The sequence below is a fragment of the Podarcis vaucheri genome (genome assembly GCF_965113315.1).
Source record: "Podarcis vaucheri genome assembly, chromosome: 5".
NCBI lineage: Eukaryota > Metazoa > Chordata > Lepidosauria > Squamata > Lacertidae > Podarcis > Podarcis vaucheri.
In genome coordinates, this window is record NC_138763.1 from 6,043,883 (window position 1) to 6,068,396 (window position 24,514).

A 24,514-nucleotide genomic window follows, 5' to 3' on the forward strand; every position below is an offset into this window, starting at 1 on the left:
TGCTTCATGGTTGATCTAGCCCCAATCCCCATCTTTCTCACCGCAGATCCAAGCTATTTCTTCATTGCGTTCCTATCCTACCTTTCCTCCAGGGATCCCATGGCGGTCTCCTTGATTCTCCCCTTCCCCATTTCACCCTCACAACAGCCCTGCGAGGCAGGTCAGGTTGAGAGCCAGTGACAGGTCACCCGGTGAGCTTCATGGCTTCCCAAGGCCTGGTGGTGCAACACCCCAAGCCAGTATAATGCATCTATATGCATGCCATCCCCCCCCCAGCCCCATCTTCTAAATCTGTGCTTTCAGCTGCTGTGCAACAGGCTGAACTTTAATCAGGAAAAAAAGAGAGAGGAAGGCAGCAACCCACTTCAGGGCAGGATGATAATTTCCACAACAACTAAAAAGCCCAGGCGCCTTGTTCTGTGTTGCATTGCATCGCCATTCCAAGCAGAAACCCAGCACCCTGGACCACACCGAAGGCCTGTCCATCCCAGTCTTTCAGGATCTGCCCAGCAAGCCGGGCCTCCCTGTTTTGCGCGCCCAGCACCTGTGAGTCACAGGTACAGTGCCTCGGAACATGGAGGCTCGCTAGATGCCATGCCCGATCGCTGCCGATTGCGCACCCCCTTTTAGCGCCCTTCAAGCAAATGGCCACCTCCATTTCTGGATGGGAGGGAATTCTAGCACGCCAGGTTCCCCGCCTGGAATCAAGGCAAACCCCTGCCTTGGCTTCCGCTTCCTCCCCTTGCCCTAGCAAACAAAGCCCCTCTTGTTCTCTTCCCATGGCAAAGCAACTCTGCATGCAGGCATGCATGGTCGTGCAAGCAAGCAAGCAGCCCCTTTCGCCCCTTGCACAGCGCGCTCTGCATCCAGCATCCCCGGTCCCACCTTTCAGCCAGATCGCAGCGGAGATCTCCTCTCTCCAGCCAACCCAAAGGAAGGTCCGAAGCACACAATGCAGCCACGACCAATGGCAAAACCCCCTTGTTCCCGGTGCAAAACACACACACACAAACCCCCGTGCACTACCTTTGTAGTCTAGAAAACTACTATTCCCATCATGCATCTGCGACGACGAGCTGCAAGGCTCCCAGCATGCATTGCTGGCCGGAGGAACTACACGTCCCAGCATGCCCTTGGCTTATTTCCTCCCTCTCGCCTGTGCAAAAATGTCCCGGGGTTGTTGTTTTTTTCTCCTTTCGGATCTTTGAGCGTAGGCAAGCTGTGCATTTTCTAAAAACAGCAACTCAAGCTCTGGCACAGAGTGCCAAATAAGAGGAGTGGTTAGTAGCACACAAAAATGGAACCTCCCGGTTATCAACCCGCATCTGGGGACTTCAGCTGCCTTGAATTCAAAAACTGGGCTCTCTCGTCTTCTGCAATGTTTGCTGTCCTTGCAGTGCAGACCACAGCTTGTTAGGGTTTTTTAAAATATCTGCTGGCAAGATAAATCTTAGGATCATTCCAGTTCTTTTCATTTGCACCCGCCTCCCCTCACTTAATTGCACATGGAATTTCCCTTTTTCGCAGTTGCCACACACCGACCCCAGGATCTCTGTTTCTGACCGTTCGCCACCAGTTGAGATTCTATTCGCATATACGTGAAGTTACTGCTGGCCAAAACTTGTTAGGTGAAAGCTACATTAAAACACCAACCAATTTATTTATTGTCCCCCCAACAAATATCCTGGCTATACCCATGGTCCATGCCTACATTCCACCAGTGATCCTGTTCTGCATTGCTATGGATCCGTTGCTAATCCAGCTTTAAAGAGCAAGCAGACTCCTAGCTACTGGGTCAGGCTGTGATTGCTCAGTAATTGAATCTCATTACTACTGTATATAGAAATCTAATCACAAAGAAGCAACCAACATTGAGCAAACCAAGAAATTCTTAAGGTTTGCTGAAAAATACTTGCTGAAGGGGCCTTACATCCTTCCCTGGGGAGGGAGTTTTGAACCTGGAATCACCCGGCTAAGCACTGTTAATTTGCCCAGGCATTTTAGGGATGACTGCTGTTAGGTTTTGTGCTGGTGATCTTAACAGTGCTCAAATTGATTTAGTGTGCATAGTGTTACTGTTTTAAAATTTTTGTAACCCACCATGTGAACTGGATGGCAAGTGGTCCATTAATGCCCAGAAATAAGTAATTAAGTGTGCCTCTGGCAAAGTCTGTGAAACTTGCATCAATACTTTCGTGCCCTGCTGTGATATTTGTCTGGGGTGGGTGGGGCTGAGGTTGAGACAAGCATAGATAGTGCAGTGGGGGGTGGGAAAACAGGCAAAACAGAGATTCAGAAAGTCACAAAGTTTAGTTTAATTCAACATTTATCAGTGATGTTATCATAAGGCATCAATGTACGTTTAAAAGGAATTTCCACCAGGGTTACATACATTCTCTCTGGGTGGGGGGAGGATTGCAATAAAACGGAGGCCCAAGGCAGCCCAGGGTGCAAGGTGGTGGTGGGGGGCAAGACTCTGCCAGGCTGGAACTGCTGTCAAAGGGGGGTGCATGCAAAGAGTGGCCAATTGTTTGCAATGTATCAGGTGGGTGTGTGGAAAGGGAGGGAAATCCCCACCATATCCCCCACTAATTTTAACTAAATTTAATCTCTGTTATGAGGGAGAGACGAGCTTGCTGTGACTTCAAGGTACCACAAATTAGGTGAAGCATCTTTCCGATGCCTGTAGTTCATTATTGCTTTATCAAACTTTGAGGCGAAACACTGACGCTGCCTGAAAATCAATTTAAAATCAAAGAATGGGTGGGGAGAACAGATATGTAAACAGCAAGCACCTACTATTTTTGTATGTTCGGACTGCTTCTGAGATGCCTCACTCCTGTCTGCAATATGAGTTGAATGTGGCCTCTCTTTTTCCAGAACAGGCGACAATAACCAATGTTCTTGTTGAAATGTGGTGGCCACGAGCGCAGGCAAAACCCATGGCTGCTCCATACTACTTTGTGCAACAGACAGGGAAATGAGGAGGGGAATTGTGTGTGTCCAAAAACTGCAAGGGAATCACCGACTGCAAATCCCAAGGAAGAGTCCGCCACGTGTTCCCCAAGTGCACGGGGACAAGACATCTACGGGGGGGGGGGGGACTCTCCGGGCTGAGAAAAGCAGTGACGTTTCAGCAAAGGGAGGGCCAGATACACAAAGTCACACACCCTTATCAGACAAAAACACACGCTGAACATAGAGCAGCCTCCCCCCACACACACCTGCAATTTGCACTGCCAAAAAAACCCAACCCAGTTCACTGCAACAGATCCTTTATTGGTGATGCAAACTGTAGGTGCTGGGAGCCTGATACAGATCGGAGCCATGGTGTGAGAGGTCAAGGGCTTTTATCCCCCTTGGGTACGCTCCCCATCTGGACCAAGTCCCAGTGCCTGCAGTTTGCTGCTTTCTCCCTCCCTCCTGCAGCCAGCACAGAGCTCAAGTAGGAGGGGGGCCAAAGAGGAGACGTTCAGGGAGCCTGATGGGAAGCCTCTGAGGTTTGCATCCATCCAGCCCATGAATCAAAGGGCTCCCCATCTGTTCTTTACAGGATCACAGCAGCAAGCACCAGCATATTCTCGCCTACCATGAAGCGTTAAGCAGCCCTTCGGGCACACTCAACTCTCAAAAAGGCAAACAGAGTTAATTTAAAAACACACACACATTCCTATACTGCCTCCACCCCTGGAAGATATGGCAATTCCCAGCACCCTGTTTTATTTTCGTTGGAAGCCTCTTTGTAGACCTATTTGTTCAATCCTCAGCTCCCTGCTTCTTGCAGAAAAAGGCGCTCAGAGAGAGATATTAAAAACACAGCCGCTCCCACAGCAGGAAAATGTGACGCTGCACCATTTTGTCCACTTCCAGCCATCTTCTGAAAGATGCACCAATGCCTCTACATACGGTTGCCCTTCCATTCACTTTTGACAGACGGCAGTTCGGCTGGCTGGTCAGAAGGGCATTGCATAGTCAGTCTCTGTTTCTCTCTGCCTAATGGCCAGGAAGGAAAGGTTTTGCTGGTGGGCAGCATGGCTCTGATCTCAAGAGACGGCTTTGGAAGAAGCTGGCTTTCATATTCAACGGTTGCTTTCTCATCCAGAGAGAGAGAGAGAGACTTAAAAATGCCCTTAGCCAAGACACAGGCTGAACAGGACACAAAGCATATCATTCTGCACTCAAAACCTAGGCTGTTTGTCAATTCCTATGACCATTGGGAAGCACCAACAGACCAGAGAGGCAATCCAACAGAATCTTCACTTCTTCTGGCCTCCTTTAAAATGAGCAGAATTTGCACATTTAACAAATGTGGAAAGTTACCGGAGGATTGTGCCTGAGTTTGCCATTGCATCCCATTTCTTAATTTGCAATATGAGTTGGGGATGCGAGTCATCCTTACCTGCTGTTTTCAGAGCTGCGTTCCAGACACTAATGAAGGATTTGCAGCGTAGTTTTAGGAAACCAGGGCCCCGGCCCCACTGCAGTTAGTTGAGTGGGTTTGGGTGTCAAACATCCCGCAGAGGAGAAAATCAGAAGTGAAATGAGGGAGGATTTCAAATCCACCCCGTCTCCTAGCCTTTAACGCTTGACCAGCTTGATGAAACCAAGGCATTGCTTGAAGGCATTGTTCTAAACCCTCCACCTCCTGAGTAACACAGTAAAAGAGCACAAAAACGGAACAGACTCCCCCATCACTCCTATTCTGTTCTTTGCAGAACACTGCCAAACCTTCAAATCTCCATGATCCTGATAGTGTTCCCCACTCCCTTTACTTCCTTGTCAGTGCACAGCCAGTGGCGACTTTGCCTCTCTGAAGGCCTGGAGGACACAGACCCTCCCAAGTGCCCGAGAGAGAACTCTTCCCGCTTGCAGTGGGAGAACAAAAGTCGCCCTGGAATCCACATTCATGATGCATCAAGTCAACAGATCCATCCCATAATAACAGTTCCCGCTTGCAGCTAGAAGGGGAGACATCCCTGATATCTGGCTGTGCCAACAAATCGGGCACCGGAAGGCACATTTGTGTGTGTAATGGGGGCGGGGGTGGGTGGGAGCGACGACAAGAGATCCAATCTCCCCCCAAGCTGTGGCACAGAGGGTCAGGAGGCAGCACTTGGTTCGCGTTGCCCCTCGCCTGGCTGCTCCTCCACTTTCAAAGGCCCGGCATGAGCTGGGGAGCTAAGCAGACACGTTTACGTCCCTGAGAGAAATGGCACTGTGTGCAGCTTCTGGGGGCTTGTCCTCTACCACAGCAGCCAGAGGGTCTGCCATAACAGCTGCCGCATCCATGGCAAGGAGCGGGTTCAGGCCCTGCGTCAAGATCTGCTGAATGGTCTTCCGCAAGTTGGGGTGCAACTGGTTCTGGGTCTGGTAGAAAATGTCCAAGGCAAATGACTTCAGGGTGCCGGTGCAGAGGTCCTCGTACAATGGAATCGTGTACATCCGCGACATCTGCAATACAAATGGGACTCAGTGACCGTACAAAAATAAATATGCATTCTGGTTTAGAGCTAACAAGGAAAACTGCATAAGCCAGCCAAAGGACTGGCCTATTATTATTATTAAAATTTGTATATCACCCTTCATCCAAAGAGCACAGGGCAGTTCACAACATAAAAATACAAAATAAGAACACAAAATACATAACGAAACAAAAACAAACCAATAACCCTCTCCCACAAAAACATTTTTATTATTGTGCAAACACATTATTCTTGTATCCTAGTAAAAGGAAAAGTACTAGAGAGCACAGCGGCAGATATGTTCTATGCAAATGAGACTATTTTATTATTTTGCTAGTTATGCTGTTCCAAATGTGCCTTTTATATTTGACTTCACTGTTTTCTTTTGAAATGTTTAAGATAATTTTTTTTTTAACTTTGCTCTGCTAAAGGTGCATTCTGCAGTCAACCTCCTCTGCAGTATTTTTTAAAAAAATGTTTAGGATAATATTTTAGTTTCCTGTGAAATTTGTTTGAATGTTAATTGTATTTAACTGTACACATTATATTCAACTTTCTTCAGTAATGTTTTATTCTGAATTGTTTTATTTCCTGTTTTAATGTAGGTTGTAAACTGTTTTGAGATTCCCCCCTTAAAAATATAAAGCAGTATAGAAATGAATATTATAATAATAATAATAATAATAATAATAATAATAGGGATTCAAAAGTGAAGATATAAATATATTGGCTTCTTAAAATCTACTGAAACACCATGAGTTGCACCCAAGATACACTCAGACGCACTGAACTCTTAACAAAATAAAAAAATTCCTTCCATGCATGCACACTTCTTCAGATCTGAAGAAGTGTGCATGCACACAAAAGCTCATACCAATAACAAACTTATTTGGTCTCTAAGGTGCTACTGGAAGGAATTTTTTAATTTTGTTTTGACTACAGCAGACCAACACGGCTACCTACCTGTTAGCGATGTCCATTAATTTCATTGAGTCCTTCTTGTTACACCCTCATCTCTTCTCATCTCTTATCCCTCCTCTCTCCTCTTGGGCGATGCTTCTTCGCACCATTCCTACCCAGAGCCAGTGTGGTGTAGTGGTTAAGAGCGGTAGACTCGTAATCTGGTGAACCGGGTTCGCCGGGTCCTCTCCTCCTCCTCCTGCAGCTGCTGGGTGACCTTGGGCTAGTCACACTTCTTTAAAGTCTCTCGGCCTCACTCACCTCACAGAGTGTTTGTTGTGGGGGAGGAAGGGAAAGGAGAATGTTCGCCGCTTTGAGACTCCTTTGGGTAGTGATAAAGCGGGATATCAAATCCAAACTACTCCTCCTCTTCCTACCCACATCCAAACTTTTCCTCCACCTCTTGATTCCCTCCTCTGTGTAAAGCACCTCCTACGGATGAGGAAGCCTTGGTTTGGCTCCCAACCTTAAACTCGGCAGGCGGCCTTTGGCGAGCCACCCTCTCTTAGCCTCAGTCCTCTGCCTGCGCTACAGGAAACATAATACTGACCTGCCTAACCTCATCCAGCCCACCAATGAGTTCAGCCACCAGTTTCCACGTGCCGACAAACTGTACCATACACTCGGTCAATCAGCAGGAGTTCCAGGGTTGTTTCATGCCCAAATATCACGCACCCGAGAGATGCAGGGTGTTTTTAATCTGGAAGTTAGTACCTGGTTTTCCAAGAAGCGCCGGACTTTGTGAAGATCGGGATGGTAGTCGTTGCGGACAATGATCTGCAGCCAGCGGATGCGAATCTCTGCGTTCATGCCATCCAACTGAGCCGAGTAGCACTCAGAGAGCTTTGATATCACCTCTGAAGAGCACATACGGAAACGTTCAGAAATGGAACCAGGAGGCCTGGCAATTCTCCAACCCAGAAGGGCTTCAGACCCTTGAGAAGACTGAATTTGCAAACCTAACCCAACCACACCTTAATGCAAAAAATGCCCCTAGATTTTAGTCTGCCTCTGGCTTCCTCTGAAGTTCGTATAAGCGAAGGCAGCTAACATTCACTGCCATTCACAGCATGGCCACTTCAGCTCATATGGTGAGATGCTCTGAACAACACTAAGGAGGAAATGAAACTCACAGGGACATAGGAAGCTGCGGTGGATCGTGCAGGTCCACTGCTCCATCTAACTCAATACTGTCTGCACTGGCTGGCAGTGGTTCTCGAGGCACAGAGACCTTTCTCAGCTCTACCTGGAGATGCCTAAACCAGACCTGGAATTTTTTTGCATGCAAAACATGGGCTACCCTTCCAAACTGCAGTCCTACCCCCAAACTGGCTACAGGCATGCTGATCCCAGAGGTGAGTGTAACAGTTAGACTGGATCTTTGCAATTTATAAAAAATACATGCTTTTGCCGTCTCTAGAGAATCCACAGCTGTGAAACACTGGCCAATTTGTTTCTCCAAATGGATGTGGCGAGATGCAGCGTCTTGCGACCATCTCTTTTGCTTAGGAGTTTGCAGTGTTTCCTTGCTGGCTAATAAGCCACCTGGCTGTCAGAGTCTATTACTGATAACTCTGGAAGACCTGAATATTTATTATTTGGTTATTGAATTTCTATACCACTTAATATATTAAAACTATCTCTAAGTGGTGTACAAAGAGCTTAAACAACAGCAGACGACTTAAATATTACAAAAAGAAACAGTTACATATTAGAATGTTACATTAATACAAAGTTATGTGGGGGGGGGATGGGGAGAGAGAGAGAGAGAGAGAGCTCAATTCATTTTCCTTCTGACACATCCACCTCCTCAGCCTCTGGATTCTCACCCAGGGCCCAAACAAACTCTCAGCAAGTCCACAAAAGTCTCACAACAAGAATAGTTCCTGGAAACAGCAGACATCACCCTAGTCTCCCACTCTGTATGAGAAGGCACAAGGCATGTGATATGTCCTCAGGCTGTCCACAGCTGTGTCCCATTCAGCTGCACTTGCCACACCCAGTTTCAGGTACAGCAGGTTTATCAAGTTTCCCAGGGGATCCTGTCCTCTCGTCCTCCAGCTCCATACTACTGGCTGGTCACTCATGCTCCCATTTTATACTTAGGGCTGTCTCCCATACGGACCTTTTACTCGCGACCTTCCAATTTTTCTGTCTGAGCTATGTAGGGACTCAGATGCTCACCAGCCAGCTCAACGAAACTCACCTTCAGGCAGCGGAGACCCGTCCAGCAGCCGGTCAAGGAAGAGCACGGTCTGGAACGTCCGCCATTCTGCGATATCAATGCTGCCAGCAGCAGCCACAGCATCCAGAGGCTCTGTAGTCCAGAGGCTAAAGAGCGTCTCCACGGGGCAGGTCAGACTGGATCCCTGAGATAAGTCTGGCTCAATTAAAGGAGGACCCGTCGCATTGAGCCAGCGTTCAAACTCTAGTCCTGCAACAGACGCACAAAACAGAATCAGACAGGGAGCAGCCTGAACTTCTTTTCAGTCAGGTTTCTGTGAGCATTCGCAGCTATGTTATACTGGATCAGGCTGCTGGCAGAACACTACCAGAACTGGTTGGCAGTGGTCCTTCAGCATCTCAGAGACAAATATTTCTTCAGTCCTGTCCCTGGGGATGTTTTTCGCTCGTGATACCAGTGTACTGTTCAACAGTGGATGGTACTCACTAGAAAGGCTGTGGACTCTCTTTCATTGGAGGTTTTTAAGCAGAGGTTGGATGGCCCTCTGTCTTGGACCCCTTAGTTGAGATTCTTGCATTGCAGGGGGTTGGACTAGATCTTCCTTGGGGCACCTTCCAACTCTACTGAAGGAATGATCGCCAGGCGTGGAGCACACTTCCACCCGCAGACAAAGCCACAGCTGTCTGAACATCATGCCCTCTATCTAACCTTTGATCTCTTAGTGGTCTGCCGTGCCCTGTCTGTGACCTTTGTCTCCTTCGTCATACACTGTGCAAGGGGGGAAATGATGCGGTGGAAACAGGTGCCAAAATAACTTTGTACCACCCCACAATCTCAGGATTGGAAGATGCGTAAAGGTCATAGTCCAAAATGTATCTGACTGGTTTTGCATATTGTGCTAATAAAAGGAGCCTCCACAGAGCTAGCCGGCAGCTTGTCTTGGAGCATGCTTGCCAGCGTGCTTCTGCACAGCTCACCTGCAATACCAACTCCCACCTCATGCCTTCACTTCATTCTACGATTCTGTGATTCTATGAAACTGGGACGTTCAGAATGCAAGACATGTGCTCCACAACAAAGTAAAGCAAAGCATGAGTCCCAAGTCTACGGACCATGTGCCAAGGCAATCTTAATCTCCAATATCACAAAACAATCATGCCTCTCCCTTCTCCCCACTCCAAGCCCTACTCAGATAATGCCATGAAATAACACTATTATTGTTTACACTGCAGTCCTTGGATATGACACAGCTTGGGGTCAGGAATCCTGGCAGATCATCTGCCCCAGTACAGATCACACCAAGCTTTTAAGATCTTCCAAGGAGACCCTGCAGGTCAGTTCATGACCATTATTATTATTAACATTTCTATACCATCCTTCCACCTGTAGGTTTCAGGACGGTTCACAACATGAAATGCAAGATAAAAAATACAGAAAATATATAATAAAAACAAGAACTGACCAATAACCTACTTCCCTTCCCACAAAAACATTTAAAAGGGTATCATATGTTAATTAGCCCAAGACCAGGTAGAAAAGGAATGTTTTTGCCTGGTGCCTAGAGGTGTATAACGAAGGCACCAGGTAAGGCTCCCTGGGGAAAGCATTCCACAAACAGGCAGCCACTACAGAAAATGGTTTGTCACCACATGGCACTGCAGAAGTGGGTCTTCTTGATGAGAGCAATACCCTATGATATCCCCTTCCTTGAGTTATCGGTGAGGTGGAGACTGCAATGAACTTTAAATGCTGCTTGAAAACGCACAACACCAACCAGTCAGAGAGGGGAAGGAGGACAGGGGCAAACTCTTGAAACTGCAGATGGTAGCCCATGGAAAATATATAGCTTGAAACTGAGCAGCAATTAAATTAAATACAAATACAAGCCACCCAGCTCTCCACATGTCTTTGCTGCAGACCACACCCTGTTAAATACTTCCCTTTTCTCCTCCCAGCTCTAAGTGGTGTGAACTTAGAACAGCAACAGCATGAACTATATTCAGATTCCAGTATCAGTGATGAGTCAGCCATCAAAAGCAATTCACAGTTGTGACTTCCTTGAACCAAGCCCCTGGCTTCTCCTCCTTTGCTACGAATTGCAACCTACAGATTTAGCTTAAGCTGCAACAGTGCAAGAAACAGTTGAATCACTGGCAGGCCAGAGGGGACAGCTCTTTGCTGCTTCTCATAGAATCATATAATTGGAAGAGACCTTTCATCGACCCCCTGCAATGCAGGAATCGCAACTAAAGCACCCAGGACAGGTGGCTAGCCAAGTTTCCAATGAAGGAGAGTCCACCACCTTCCAAGGAAGTCTGCTCCACTGCTGAACAGCTCTTACCTACGGGACCCTCGTACCCACGGGACCACCTCTCCTGGTATATCCCACGGAGGACCTTACGGTCTTCAAACAAAAACATCTTGGAGGTCCCGGGCCACAGGGAGGTTAGGCTGGCCTCAACCAGAACCAGGGCTTTTTCAGCTGTGGCTCCAATCTGGTGGAACGCTCTGTCACAAGAGACTAGGGCCCTGCGGGACTTGACATCTTTCTGCAGGGCCTGCAAGACAGAGCTGTTCCACCAGGCACTTGGCCAAGGCACAGTCTGACCCCCTCCTTTGGTAATCCTCATAGAACTCTAGCCCAATGGTTGCCATTAATTTGATTTTGAACTGATTTTAGAATGAATTGATTTTAGAATGCTGTGTTACTTTTATTGTTGTTAGCCGCTCTGAGCCCGGCTTCAGCTGGGGAGGGCGGGATATAAATTATTATTATTATTATTATTATTATTATTATTATTATTATTATTATTACAGACAAGAAGTTCTTTCTGATGTTCTTGTAACTTGAAGCCATTGGTTCAAGTCCTACCCTCTGGAACAACATTAAGCAAGCTTGCTGCATCTTCCATATGGCAGCCCTTCATTTGAAGATGGCTATCACATATCCTCCCAGTCTCCTCTTTTCCAGGCTTAACATTCCCAGCTCCTTCAACCGTTCTTCATCAGGCTTGGTTTCCAGACCCTTGGTTTCTCCCATCCCATCCCAGCCTCTTTACCACCTGACTGCCAAAGAGGCCCACACAAAGCACCACGACTGTGGAGCCGTCCCCTCTCTCTGTCCCTGTCTGAATGGCACAACAGCTGCTGTACTGCAAACCCACGGAATGAAGATGATGCTAGTGCAAAAGCTCCCAGGGTCATTTATTCTCACCGCGCTTCAACGAAAGCAAAAGCAGCCAATGTGTTCTTCTCTACCTGTTCTGCTCTCAATGCATTGTTCTTTCAGTTCTGGAAAAAAAGCCAGGAAGGAATCCAAGAGATCTTGGGCCACAACGCTAGTGAACTTGTACTTCTCGATGTAGGCCTGGAAAAGAGCCGGGAGAATGGGTCAAGGAGTTGGCAAGTTTCAGGGGAAAGAGAAAGACAGTTAAGTAGCAAAATCATATAAATAACGGGGAAGGAAGGGCAATAACGGAGAAGGCGAAGGGGGATGGAACAAGCATGCAGAGGAAAAAGTGAGATGCAACAGGTAAGGGAAGTCTATTTCCCACAGGAGACTGCATAGGGGACAGAGAGAGAGAGAGAGGGAGGGAGGGAGGGAGGGAGGGAGGGAGGAAGGGAGGGAGGGAGGAAGGAAGGAAGGAAGGAAGGAAGGAAGGAAGGAAGGAAGGAAGGAAGGAAGGACTTATGTAAACCCACATTACCACTAACACCCCAAATCATGAAACTCCTTCCTCCTAAAGATTCACTAAAGGACATTCATCTGTCACAAGAACTTCCTTTAAATTATTTGGCACTTCAATCCTTTAGGAAGGCCAGGCTGAATGCAGAAATAAAATATATAATGCTCCAGAAAGTTGTTGGTAATTGGAGAGCAGGGATGCAACTGGCTTGCACGACAGGCAGCATCTCTTGGCGTACATGAACACAAGGCTCAGGCTAATCGCAGAACGAGCCCGAAGCCACGCCTGAGAAAACCAGTGGAGATTTATCTAGCATACATTGCCATGTCAGCTGCTTAGATCAGATTAGAACAGTATGCCCCGCTTTTCTATTAAAATATCACTCAGAGCAGCTTACAGTGAAAAACAAAAATACAATATAAGGATACTAAAATGAAATAATCAATGTATTAATATTAAGAACAACAGTAATATATATCCCCGTTCCTGCTCCTCTTGCTGCATCCAGCCCAGCAGTTTCTGGAGCTCTGACTCAGGACCCCTTAAGCATTGCCTCACTTTCCAGGCATCAGCTCTTCACCTGAAGACACCAGCACCAGACTCTATTTTCTAACTGCTGCTTACTTGATTTCTTCCTTAACACTTGTGGGGATGGGGGGACAAGCAGTGAAAGGGGGGGGGGTCTCTGGCAACATGTAGGCCACATTCTCAAGATGGGTGTTTGCCATGAAACCTCTTCTGTCTTGTATTCCTTCTCCAATAATAATAATAATAATAATAATAATAATAATAATAATAATAATAAATTTTATTTATATCCCGCCCTCCCCAGCCGAAGCCGGGCTCAGGGCGGCTAACAACACTAAAATAGTGCAACATTATAAAAACATCATAAGAATTAATTAAAATCAAAATTGATGGCAACCATAAACTAAAGTATTGTAAAGATTGCCAAAGGAGGGAGTCAGGCTGTGCCCTAACCAAAGGCCTGGTGGAACAGCTCTGTCTTGCAGGCCCTGCGGAAAGATGTCAAGTCCTGCAGGGCCCTTGTCTCTTGTGACAGAGCGTTCCACCAGGTTGGAGCCGCAGCCGAAAAAGCCCTGGCTCTAGTTGAGGCCAGCCTAACCTCTCTGTGGCCTGGGACCTTCAAGATGTTTTTATTTGAGGACCGTAAGTTCCTCTGTGGGGCATACCAGGAGAGGCGGTCCCGTAGATACGAGGGTCCTAGGCCGTATAGGGCTTTGAAGGTTAAAACCAGCACCTTAAACCTGATCCTGTACTCCACCGGGAGCCAGTGCAGGTGGTATAGCACCGGATGAATGTGATCCCGCAGCGAAGACCCCGTAAGGAGTCTCGCTGCGGCATTCTGCACCCGCTGGAGTTTCTGGGTCAGTCTCAAGGGCAGCCCCACGTAGAGCGAGTTACAATAATCCAGTCTGGAGGTGACCGTCGCGTGGATCACAGTGGCTAGGTCAGGGCGAGAGAGGTAAGGGGCCAACTGCTTAGCTTGGCGGAGATGAAAAAATGCCGCCTTTGTTATAGCTGCAATCTGCGCCTCCATGGAGAGGGAGGTATCGAAGATTACACCCAAACTCTTAACGGACGGTGCTAGCACTAATTGCACCCCCGCAAGAGATGGGAGTTGCCCCCTCAATCCCATATCGCCCCGTCCCAGCCAGAGGACCTCTGTCTTCGAAGGATTTAACTTCAACCGGCTCCCACGTAACCATCCAGCCACAGCTTCCAAGCATCTGATCAGTGTGTCTGGGGCCGAGTCAGGATGGCCATCCATCAACAGATAGAGTTGGGTGTCATCAGCATACTGATGGCAGCCCAGCCCAAAACTCCGGACAAGCTGGGCGAGGGGGCGCATACAGATGTTAAAAAGCATCGGGGAGAGAATCTCACCCTGAGGCACTCCACACACCAAGGAGTGGCGGGATGACAGTTCCCCCCCAAGCGCCACCCTCTGTCCCCGACCAGAGAGAAACGAGCGCAGCCATTGAAGGACTGTGCCCTGGATCCCCACGTCGGTGAGGCGGTGGTCCACTACCTCCCAACTCATTGCTTTGACCGGTCTTGAAAGACCTACACGGGCTCCCAGTACGTTTCCGAGCACAATTCAAAGTGTTGGTGCTGACCTTTAAAGCCCTAAACGGCCTCAGCCCAGTATACCTGAAGGAGCGTCTCCACCCCCATCGTTCTGCCCAGACACTGAGGTCCAGTGCTGAGGGCCTTCTGGTGGTTCCCTCGCTGCGAGAAGCCAAGTTACAGAGAGCCAGGCAGAGGGCCTTCTCGGTAGTGGCACCCACGCTGTGGAATGCCCTCCTATCAGATGTCAAAGAGAAAAACAACTACCAGACTTTTAGAAGACATCTGACCCTGTTTAGGGAAGCTTTTAATGTTTAATAGACTATTGTATTTTAATATTCTGTTGGAAGCTGCCCAGAGCGGCTGGGGAAACCCAGCCAGATGGGCAGGGTAAATTTTATTATTATTATTATTATTATTATTATTATTATTATTGACTGAGTTGTTTTAACTGGGACCCTTTGCTGATCTATTTCACTGAGCGGTCTCCTGCAGAGGTATCCTCATCTAACAAACAGCTATTTTCAAGCCCTTGCTTAAAGCATGCCAACTGCCTCTCCTCCTCCTTTTCTAAATTTGACATCCCTCTCTTTCTCCTGGGTGTCTCAAAGGGAAATGCATACAGGCAAGAGTCTCACATACATGCACACGGACACACCCCGCCTCTGAAACCCAAGTTACTAACTCGAAGGAAGGCATCAAAGCGTGCTGGGTCTCCACAGAGCTGAGACAGGTAGTAAACAAAGCAGTAACCTTTCTCGTACGTGAAGAGGTTCATCAGATTGCTAGGATTCACACCTGTAAGAGCGAGGGATGGGGGATAGGCAAGGGGAGGGGAGGGAAGGAGAGAGAGAGAGAACACAGTAGTATCTTGGTAAAGCTGCAAGCAAAAATGCCATCAGAAGCTTCCTTGGTCCACAGCTTTTTCCACTCCTCCTTAGATTACGGTTTTTAATGACTTATTTATGCAACATCATCAGTGTCTATGGTGCTCCATAAAGTTTCAGAAGCAAAACATGAAACAGGCCCCTGCAACCCCACATGCCAAGAGTTTGCAATCTAGAGCAGGAACTGGAGAAGGCAAGAGAGAGAGACATGAACCTGTGGTCACAGCCACACTTCTTCAACCAGGCATTTGGTTGATTAGGATTCTATGGCTTTTAAAATCTGTTTGTGTGGGGGGGGGGTATTGGCTTATTTTTGTTTTATTATGTATTTTATATTCTCATTTTCTGTTTTTCTGCTGTGAACCACCCTGGGATAAAGTAAAGTAAAGTAAAGTAAAGTAAAGTAAAGTAAAGTGAAGTGAAGTGAAGTGAAGTGAAGTGAAGTGAAGGGGAAGGGGAAGGGGAAGGGGAAGGGGAAGGGGAAGGGGAAGGGGAAGGGGAAGGAAGACCAACATTTTAATAAGGAATGGGGGAAATTTATAATTTATCTTTAAAACCATTGTAAACAGCTAAACTTGTTAGTAGGATTGGAATAACACTTGTAGTTTAATGGTGAATTTTGGACACAATGGAGAGGTAAAAGATTTGGATTGTTCTAAAAGATGCAAGAGGAAATGATTAACAATAGGACCCACAAAGGGGAGGAGGGAAATCCAGGAGATTCTTTGGAATCTTGTTTCTATGTCGTATGTTGGATATGTGACTGTAAAATTTTAATCTGAAAACCCCCCACAAATAAATAAATTTATAAAAAGGGAAGGGAAGGAAAATAAAAATAAAATAGCACCCTTGTACCACTTTCATAGTTTCCTCTAAAGGATCTTGGGTACTGCAGTTTGTTAAGGGTCTCCTAAGAATTCTCATCACTCTTTACAAACTACAGTTTCCAGGGTCACTTGGGAGAAGCCACAGCTGTGAAAGTGGCGTAAGAGTGTTTCCTGGAGGAAGCACACAAAGAAGGGCCTCAGATGGTGATCACAGGGTCTGGGTTGGTTCATATGGGCAGAGGCGGTCCTTGAGGTATTACCATCAACTTATCTAGCAGTTAGGCCTTAGTAATCTCCTGGGGTTCTTACAGTGCAATCCTACAGAGTTCAGTGGGGCTTAGGCTTACTGTCAGGCAGTAAGCACAATTCCAAGTGTTGGTGTTGACTTTTAAGGCCCTAAACTGCCTCGACCCAGCATACCTGAAGGAGCGTCTCCACCCCCATCGTTCTGCCTGGACGCTGAGGTCCAGTGCCGAGGGCCTTCTGGCAGTTCCCTCACTGCGAGAAGCAAAGCTACAGGGAACCAGGCAGAGGGCCTGCTCGGTAGTGGCACCTGCCCTGTGGAACGCCCTCCCATCAGATGTCAAAGAGATAAACAACTACCGTATTTTTCGCTCTATAAGACACACTTTTTCTCTCCTAAAAAGTAAGAGGAAATGTGTGTGCATCTTATGGCGCGAATATAGGCTGCACAGCTATCCCAGAAGCCAGAACAGCAAGAGGGATTGCTGTGCAGCGATCCCACTTGTTGTTCTAGCTTCTGGCTTAACCGCGCAAAGCCTCTTCAGGGCAGGGGGAGCCTTCATCCCGCTGCCCTGAAGAGGCTTTGTGCGGCTATCCCAGAAGCCAGAACAGTGAGAGGGATTGCTGCGCAGCGATCCCTCTTGCTGTTCTGGCTTCTGGGATTCAGATTTTTTCTTCTTGTTGTTTTCCTCCTCCAAAAACCAGGTGCGTCTTATGGTCTGGTGTGTCCTATGGAGCGAAAAATACGGTACCTGACATTTAGTAAAGGTAAAGGTACCCCTGCCCGTACGGGCCAGTCGTGACCAACTCTAGGGTTGTGCGCTCATCTCACTTAAGAGGCCGGGAGCTGGCGCCATCCGAAGACACTTCCGGGTCACGTGGCTAGCGTGACGAAGCTGCACTGGTGAGCTAGCACCAGTACCGCACACGGAAACAACATTTACCTTCCCGCTATAGAACGGTACCTATTTATCTACTTGCACTTAGGGGTGCTTTCGAACTGCTAGGTGGGCAGGAGCTGGGGCCGAACGACGGGAGCTCACCCTGCTGCGGGAATTCGAACCGCCGATCTTACGATCAGCAAGTCCTAGGCACTGAGGTTTTACCCACAGCGCCACCCGCGTCCTGACATTTAGAAGACATCTGAAGGCAGCCCTGTTCAGGGAAGTTTTTAACATGTGACATTTTGATGTATTTTTAATCCTTGTTGGAAGCCGCCCAAAGTGGCTGGGGAAACCCAGCCAGATGGGATGGGTACAAATAATAAATTATTACGATTAGTAGTAAGGATTGCAGCCTTATAGACCCTTCTGTAGTCAAAGAATGTAAAGAAGCAGGGAGATGAGGGAAAGAAGGGAACCCGGCAATGCAGGGGCGTGTTGTGGGACTGAAATCCAAAATAACCACCTCCATACTTTATCGCAAAAGCTCGTTGCCTGCCCCTAATTTAGAGCAGCATTTTGATAACAACTTCCACTGTGCTGTGATATTTCATGCTTGGCCTCTTTCTGCGACAATGAATTTGCTTTGTGGAACTGACCCAGGATGCAGCCACCTATTTCAGGCTTCAAGGGGTGGGATGAGATTACAGCCATGATAGCAGAAGCTCATGCATAACAGGAAGCCAGAGGCGGTCAGGGTGAGCCGGCCTGTTTTATAAAAGCCGAGACCCAGCCGGCTAAGCTCAACGCAGGACATACCTGGCTCCAGCTTCACCTGAAGCTTGCTAACAGGGTTGTCCTCCCCAAGGAGCTTCATCTGCCTGTGGAGGGCATCAAGGCGGAAGGCAGTCTCCAGGCACGTAAAGGCAGCACCTGCACACGAAAACAAAATGTGTTGGTGCCTGAAGCCTGCAGCCCAAAATCTGGCTGTGCATTTCAAATATACATGTGGACTTCAGCTTCCCTTCCCGTTGCAGCTCCTAGCCACCTCTTTTCTCTGATCATTCTCTCTCCCAGTCCCTCCGGCCCTCTCACACACCTCCTGTGGCCTTCTGCTTTTGCCTTCCCTCCTCTGGACCGCTCCCAGTTCGAAACCCCATTTCTTAACCTCCCCATGACCCTCCCTATTAGGCCTGCTCTCTTCACGGGACCTCACCATTCTGACCCAGTCCTTGCTACCATCTGAACAGCTCACCCACTGGTAGACTGTCCCCCCCCTTCTGTGACATCATGGAAGGCCACCCAAACACAACAAGAAGCTACATTGCCAAATTGCAAAACCCTTCAATCTTGGCATTATAATTAAGATTCAGGGAAAGAAAGTAGTTCATTCAGCCTTACAACAATTTTACAGAGAAGGGATGGGCACACTTCAGGTTTGTGGCATCTGCTTCCTCTGTTTTTCACTAAAACTCCAAGGGAACCCAACTGGAGACAACTGCAAAATAGTGGGTAGGATATAGACTTGGAATCGGTGCAAAGTGCCTCTGAGCACACGCTTAGCCCAGGAATTTATATCCGGAACCTCAACTGAGCTCATAGTCCTTCCACACAAAAATCCGCTCCTGGTTTCCCCCCAAAGCTTTCTTTAGTTCAGCAGCTTAATTTAGAGAATTCTGATCTACTGCAGATTGTCCAGACATCTACCAGTTGATTGCAATCAATCTTCTGCCCGCAACTGCTGTGAAGTAGGTCACTGCTTCAGGAACTGGTGAAATGAAGGCCAAGAGCAAGCAGCTAATCTGAGATAAATGACCAAGTTGAAATCCTGGGCTTCCCAACAAACGCCCAGTGTTCAGCAGAGGAGATGGCACAGGATCTCAAGGAAGCAGGTGATGGAATGGTGTAAACTTTAGGGCTGTCACCCTAAAGGCAATTTTAAATCAAGTTATGTGACAGCTGCTACCACATGTTGAGCTGTTCAAGTGCATCACATAAACTGGGACATTTTCTGCATGGAACTGGAAACCTTTTCATGTATCAGTTAACCAAGAATCAAGCTGCAACCCACAATTCATCGACTCCAGAGTAGTCTCATTAAAATTCAGTTGTTTCCGTTTCAGTGGTCCAATCTCTCCTCTGATTTCCTATCTTATTTGTCTTCAGAAGTCAAGGTTGGGTATGATTAAAAGACTGGGAAAGCAGGATTCTTGGTTCGGTACATATAAAAAGATGGAGGGGGGATTTTGCTTGATGCTACTGTTACATGTGTGCTGATGTATCATTTGATTAAACAGAAAGAAAAAAGGTTAACAGCAATTGTGAGATGATACAGGATTGCAGGACTCTGCAACCTGACTACCCTTCTAGAATTAACGTACCGAGACAAAATACTGAAGCAACTTTTTTTAAAGCTAGTTCTGGACTAGTTAAGCTTCTCCCTTCTTGCCCTTGGGATACTGCTTAAACAGCCCTCGCGTTAACTGTAAGGTTGTTATTGTACTTCACCAGATCTTAACCTATTATAGTATTTTTAAGAATGGATTCCAAATGTCACTGAATTTGCCCATGACAAGTCTGCGTTTATATGCAAGTTGTTCATACGTTGTGAGTTTGTGTAAGTCTTCAATCCAATCGTAGAAGGGAATTGGGGCTACTCGAGGCGGGATCTAAAACCCACTTCAAATAATGGTTTCAGATCTTGATTAAATAATGATGGCTTTCACCAAAGGACGGACAAACTGCTTTACGGACGTTGGGAGACAAAGGGGAAATTTGCTCCCAGGAGGGGAGGAGCCGTGGGGAGGTATCTTGAGCCTGGCTTCCAATTTGTTGAGAACGGTTATTTGGGAAGTATCAGGAGCTCCAAGAGATCTAGAACATCAGGATTGCAGCTCCCTGATGCTTGGTTAGGAACTGTAGATGCTATAAGAATGACAGCTCTTGAGGGCCCCTGCTAACGGCACCCAGGTTGCTGAAACAAGCTCTTCTTTTCAAATGATGTAAACAAGGTCACGGAAGCGCCACCTACCCTGCCGCTTACCATAGGTCTCGGTGGTGATCCGGCGCTGAGCGTAAGTGGCCAGCCCCTCGCTCAGCCACATCTCTTCCCACGTGGCATTGGTGACGGCGTTGCCAAACCAGCTGTGGGCCACTTCGTGGATGACATCGATGATGAGGAATTCGTCGCTCTCCAGAATGGAAGAGATTATGAAGGTGAGGCAGGGGTTCTCCATGGCGACAATGGGGAAAGAGGGAGGAAGGAAAACGATGTCGTACCTGGAAGGGACAAGGAGGGGGAGGGCAGGACGCAGGTCACTCTCAGGACCTTGGAGCCATAATTCTCACAATTGTGTGGAAATGCATAGAGGAGTCCTCCTTCCCAGCAGTGGAGGACTTTGGGCTCTCAAATTTCAGCAGCGCCCTGTGAGAGCCTCTCGAGCTCTGTTCTAAAGCATTGTTTTGGTGCCCCAGTGCGACCTCACCAATCACGCCACCCTAAAACTGCCTGTTCCCAGTCTCTCCTAGCCCATCTGTGCACTCTGGGTGCAGTGGGAGAAAAACTGCCATTTAAGCAGTAGGGTTGGCTGTATGTTACACATCCACCACTTCTCAAAGGAGCTGAGAGCGGCAAACCTGAGATTTTCCCATGTTATGGGGGTAGATTAAGAAAAGGACTGGCTTTGTGCAAGGACTCAAGCCCTGTAACACACTGCACAAAATCAGTTCTGGAGTTCCTTTATAATGGCACACAATCCAATGGACTAGCCCCTTATTTATCACAGTCTTTCTACTTGCAGTAGGAGAATGAAAGAATAATGCAGCCCTCCACAGCTACGGCAATGCCTCCCCTCCCACATTCACCTGCCACCATTTAAGAAGGATGTTGACAAGCTGGAATGTGTGCAAAGGATGATCAAGGGTCTGGAAACCAAGCCTGATGAGCAACAGTTGAGGGAATTGGGTATGTTTAGCCTGGTAAAGGGGAGACTGGGAGGAGATACGATAGCCATTTTCAAATATCTGAAGGGCTGACACATGGAAGATGGAGAAAACTTGTTTTCTGCTGCTATGGATGGTAGGACCCGAACCAATGAATTCAAGTTACAAGTAAGGAGATTCCGACTAAACATCGGGAAGAAATTTCTGGCAGTAAGAGCTTTTCAACAGTGGAATGGATTCCTTCAGAAAGTGGTGAGCTCTCCTGCTTTGGAGATTTTTAAACAGAGATTGGATGGCCGTCTGTCATGGCTGCTTTCATTGAGATTCCTGCATTGCAGGGCGTTGGACTAGATGACCCTCAGGGCCCCTTCCACCTCTATAATTTTATTCTATGATTCTATGACTCCATGAAGAGCCTTGAACAATTGTTGTATTCTTGATTGAGGGAGGCTCATTATAGCCATTTGAAAAACCACCATTTAAAAGTCTAACATTTCACCCATTAGCTCTGGATTCTGATCCTTTTGCACTCTGTGTCAGAATGAGCCAGACTTTATATTATTCCAAGTTTTCTGTGCAAGGAAACAGCGTGCTCACAATTTGCCAAAGCACCCTTAACTTCAGAATAAAACCCTTCCGGATGAGGCACCCATGGGACACCTGATACCATTCTTGGTACCCAAGAGGTGTGGGTGGCAGGCTAGAAAAGAGGCCCTTGGAACTCCTGAATCACTGCCTCTACAGATACCTTCAAGTTTATTCCAAAAGCGTGAATGCACCAAACCTACCTTCCCCATATATAGGGCCCATAGAGGCTCTCTGCAGCGCTGAGCCAGCGCTCAACCCGACCCGAGAGTTTGCTGATAGCTGTTGACAGCAGGCATGGTTCCGCCCACACTTTGCTCCTGTTACAAAGACAGCAACAGTCAACTCACTGACTTCATGCTGGTTCCGCCATTCATATCATTCACTAGTGATTTTGGATCCCTGTTACAAAAACTAAAATAGACATTTGCAGACAATTTCAAGGTCTAAGTCAGGAGTTGTCAACCTGGTCCCTACCAGCCAGTAGTGGGCATTTCAGGATTCTAGGTGGGCGGGAGGGGGTTCTACGGCACAAGCTGAATCCTCCTTCCATCGAGGACTGGTGGGCGGTAAGGAAATTTAACCACCAAGAAAGATGCATTAGTGGGCAGTAGGATAAAAAGGTTGACTACCCCTGGTCTAAGTAAAGTTCCTGATTGATGATTAGGCAAAAGCCACAAATATTTTCCTGGATATGGAGATGCCACACTGTGTGGCAGGTGTCTTGTGGCACAACTAGTCAGCAGTGTTCAAGCTGCACAGGTCTGATCTACAAGTGTGCAGTGTCCCATGTCACCAGGAACAGCTTTTCCTGATCCATCCGGCTCGATGACTTCCAAGCACAAGCCTTGCATTTACGCATTAGCCTGGTTGCCGCAGGTGAGCAAGGATTCCGTGCAGGCGAGCAAGCGGGCTGGTGGAGGAGGCATAGACTGCTCCATCCTTCCTTGATCAGTCCACTTGGTTTCTGTGACAGAAACCATGAGAAGGAAAGTCTATTCCTCCACCACCAGCATGGAAATGCAACAGGCCAGAGGAAGGCACCTGGGTCACTCTATCCCTTCTCCACCACTCTGCTCAGTAGAAAGCAGTTTTCTACTCTTCCACCACCAGCACGAAAATGCAGGCTAGTAAAAGAACAATGAAAACATACAGGCTAATGGACTTTGTGGGCGCATTTGAAAGGCTCCTAAAGCAGCTCCTCACAACGAGCACAGCTCAGGCAGACAAAAGTAGCTTACCTAGGACCAATGTCTGCAGGTACAAGGTCCCCTGCCACCAGTGCCACAAGGTAAGCAGGAATTGGGTATTCCATGTAGAACTGATAGGTGCCCTCTTCTTCCTCATAGGTGCTTTGGGTAGCACTCATCAACACTTGCATACCTGCAGGAGCCTGGGAAACAAGCAACGGGCTGTCAGGATGCTCTGCGGGCCAAGGAGACTAACAGCTGGTTTGCACAACACTCAGTTGCCTAGTCTGCACATCCCAGCAAGCTAAACTGTGCCTTACCAGGACTGTATGCAAACATGCAGAGTCCTGGAGAGGAGCAAGCAGCCACTTTGCTCTTCCCTGGTCCTTTTTTTTTTTATTGTGCTGCGCTGAGCTAAGCCAAGGTTTGACTTGGCATGACATCCAAACACAAGGAGGGCTGTAACTCAGGGGAAGAGCATCTGCTTTGCCTGCACAAGATCCCAGGTTTAATCCTTGGCGGCTCCAAGTAAGGCTCCCTATTTAAACCCTGGAGAGTCGCTGCCAGCCTGTGTTAACAATACTGAGCTAGATAAACAAGGCAGCTTCCCTTGTTCCTATGGGGTGAAGCTCACTCCTCTCTAACCACAAACTGTAGCAAAAGTTTTTTCTTGACTAGTGCTTGCAGTTGGTAAGGAGAGAGTTTAACCACAATTCTGGGTTTGGACAACAGGCTAAGCCAAACCTGGGCTTAGTTCAGCCCAGTGAAGGAGCAAAACCAAAAAAGGAGTGGGGAGCGGCTGAGAGTTCTTCTCTGGGAACTCACATATTCACTGTTTGGTGACATGCAAACCAGGCAAATGTGCACTAAAAAAAATAAAAATTGCCCATGCAATCCAAATTCCTAAGACAAACGGAACTCTATACAAACTGTGAAAATTGAGCAGATTTTCATAATTTCTCCAAGTCTGCATAACTTTTTGTTGCTCTGCCAGTCACTTGTAGGTCAAAAGAGCAGTAAAGGGCACTAAAGCCCCAGCTCCTACCATTGGGAAATCCTTCCTGCCAACCCTCTGGCATCTGAGATAACAACAACAAGAGATTAGACAGCCAAACAGCTTTTTCTAGGAAAGATATTCAAGAGGTGTGAGCAGTATCAGTTGAAGCAAGATGTCTCTGCCCTAGCCTGGGGTGAGAAGAAGGGGTGATTGTGATCCACTAATATACCAACTAGCCAGTTTCTCATGGACCAGTACTGTCAGCCTTTCAAAAAGGATGCTGAATCAGACTTCAATTTGAACGTCAGGCAGCTACATTTGTGAGCGAGCGTTAATGCTCAAAAGCATTTAACGCAAATTAGTTATGCCTTAAGAGAGCCTCAGTGTGTACTCTTGCTTTTTAAAATTTAAAGCACACCTGTGGACTGCAGGGGTTCTAGTAATAAACAAAACAAAAAAGCAATCCCTCACAAGTCTGAAGTCAGCTCAGCCTAATCCTCCAACCACCTGAGTGAACAAGAAGAAGAAGAGTTTGGATTTGATATCCCGCCTTTCACTCCCTTTAAGGAGTCTCAAAG

The 24,514-nt window shown here is 47.4% G+C and overlaps 2 protein-coding genes across 6 annotated transcripts in view; both read right to left on the reverse strand.

The window, feature by feature from the left end:
* CAPN10 (calpain 10) overlaps nucleotides 1-1,053 on the reverse strand; it is a 28,424-nt gene extending 27,371 nt beyond the window's left edge. For 3 of the 4 annotated variants that reach the window (XM_082224200.1, XM_082224197.1, XM_082224199.1), the window contains exon 1: nucleotides 886-1,053. The gene's annotated coding sequence lies outside the window, so the exon portion shown is untranslated. Of the gene's footprint in view, nucleotides 1-81; nucleotides 716-885 lie in introns of those variants that run through there. The other variant, XM_082224198.1, reaches the window with a different exon arrangement.
* Nucleotides 1,054-2,291: 1,238 nt separating this feature from the next.
* RNPEPL1 (arginyl aminopeptidase like 1) overlaps nucleotides 2,292-24,514 on the reverse strand; it is a 30,219-nt gene continuing 7,996 nt past the window's right edge. Inside the window, exons 3-11 of one of the 2 annotated variants that reach the window (XM_082224053.1) lie at nucleotides 22,991-23,142; nucleotides 21,953-22,069; nucleotides 20,266-20,501; nucleotides 18,042-18,155; nucleotides 15,070-15,182; nucleotides 11,866-11,974; nucleotides 8,629-8,856; nucleotides 7,137-7,279; nucleotides 2,292-5,451 (exon numbers count right to left, since the gene is read on the reverse strand). In XM_082224053.1, coding sequence (XP_082080179.1) covers nucleotides 5,179-5,451; nucleotides 7,137-7,279; nucleotides 8,629-8,856; nucleotides 11,866-11,974; nucleotides 15,070-15,182; nucleotides 18,042-18,155; nucleotides 20,266-20,501; nucleotides 21,953-22,069; nucleotides 22,991-23,142 — 1,485 coding nt within the window. In that variant the 3' untranslated portion in view covers nucleotides 2,292-5,178. Of the gene's footprint in view, nucleotides 5,452-7,136; nucleotides 7,280-8,628; nucleotides 8,857-11,865; nucleotides 11,975-15,069; nucleotides 15,183-18,041; nucleotides 18,156-20,253; nucleotides 20,502-21,952; nucleotides 22,070-22,990; nucleotides 23,143-24,514 lie in introns of both variants that reach the window. The other variant, XM_082224052.1, reaches the window with a different exon arrangement.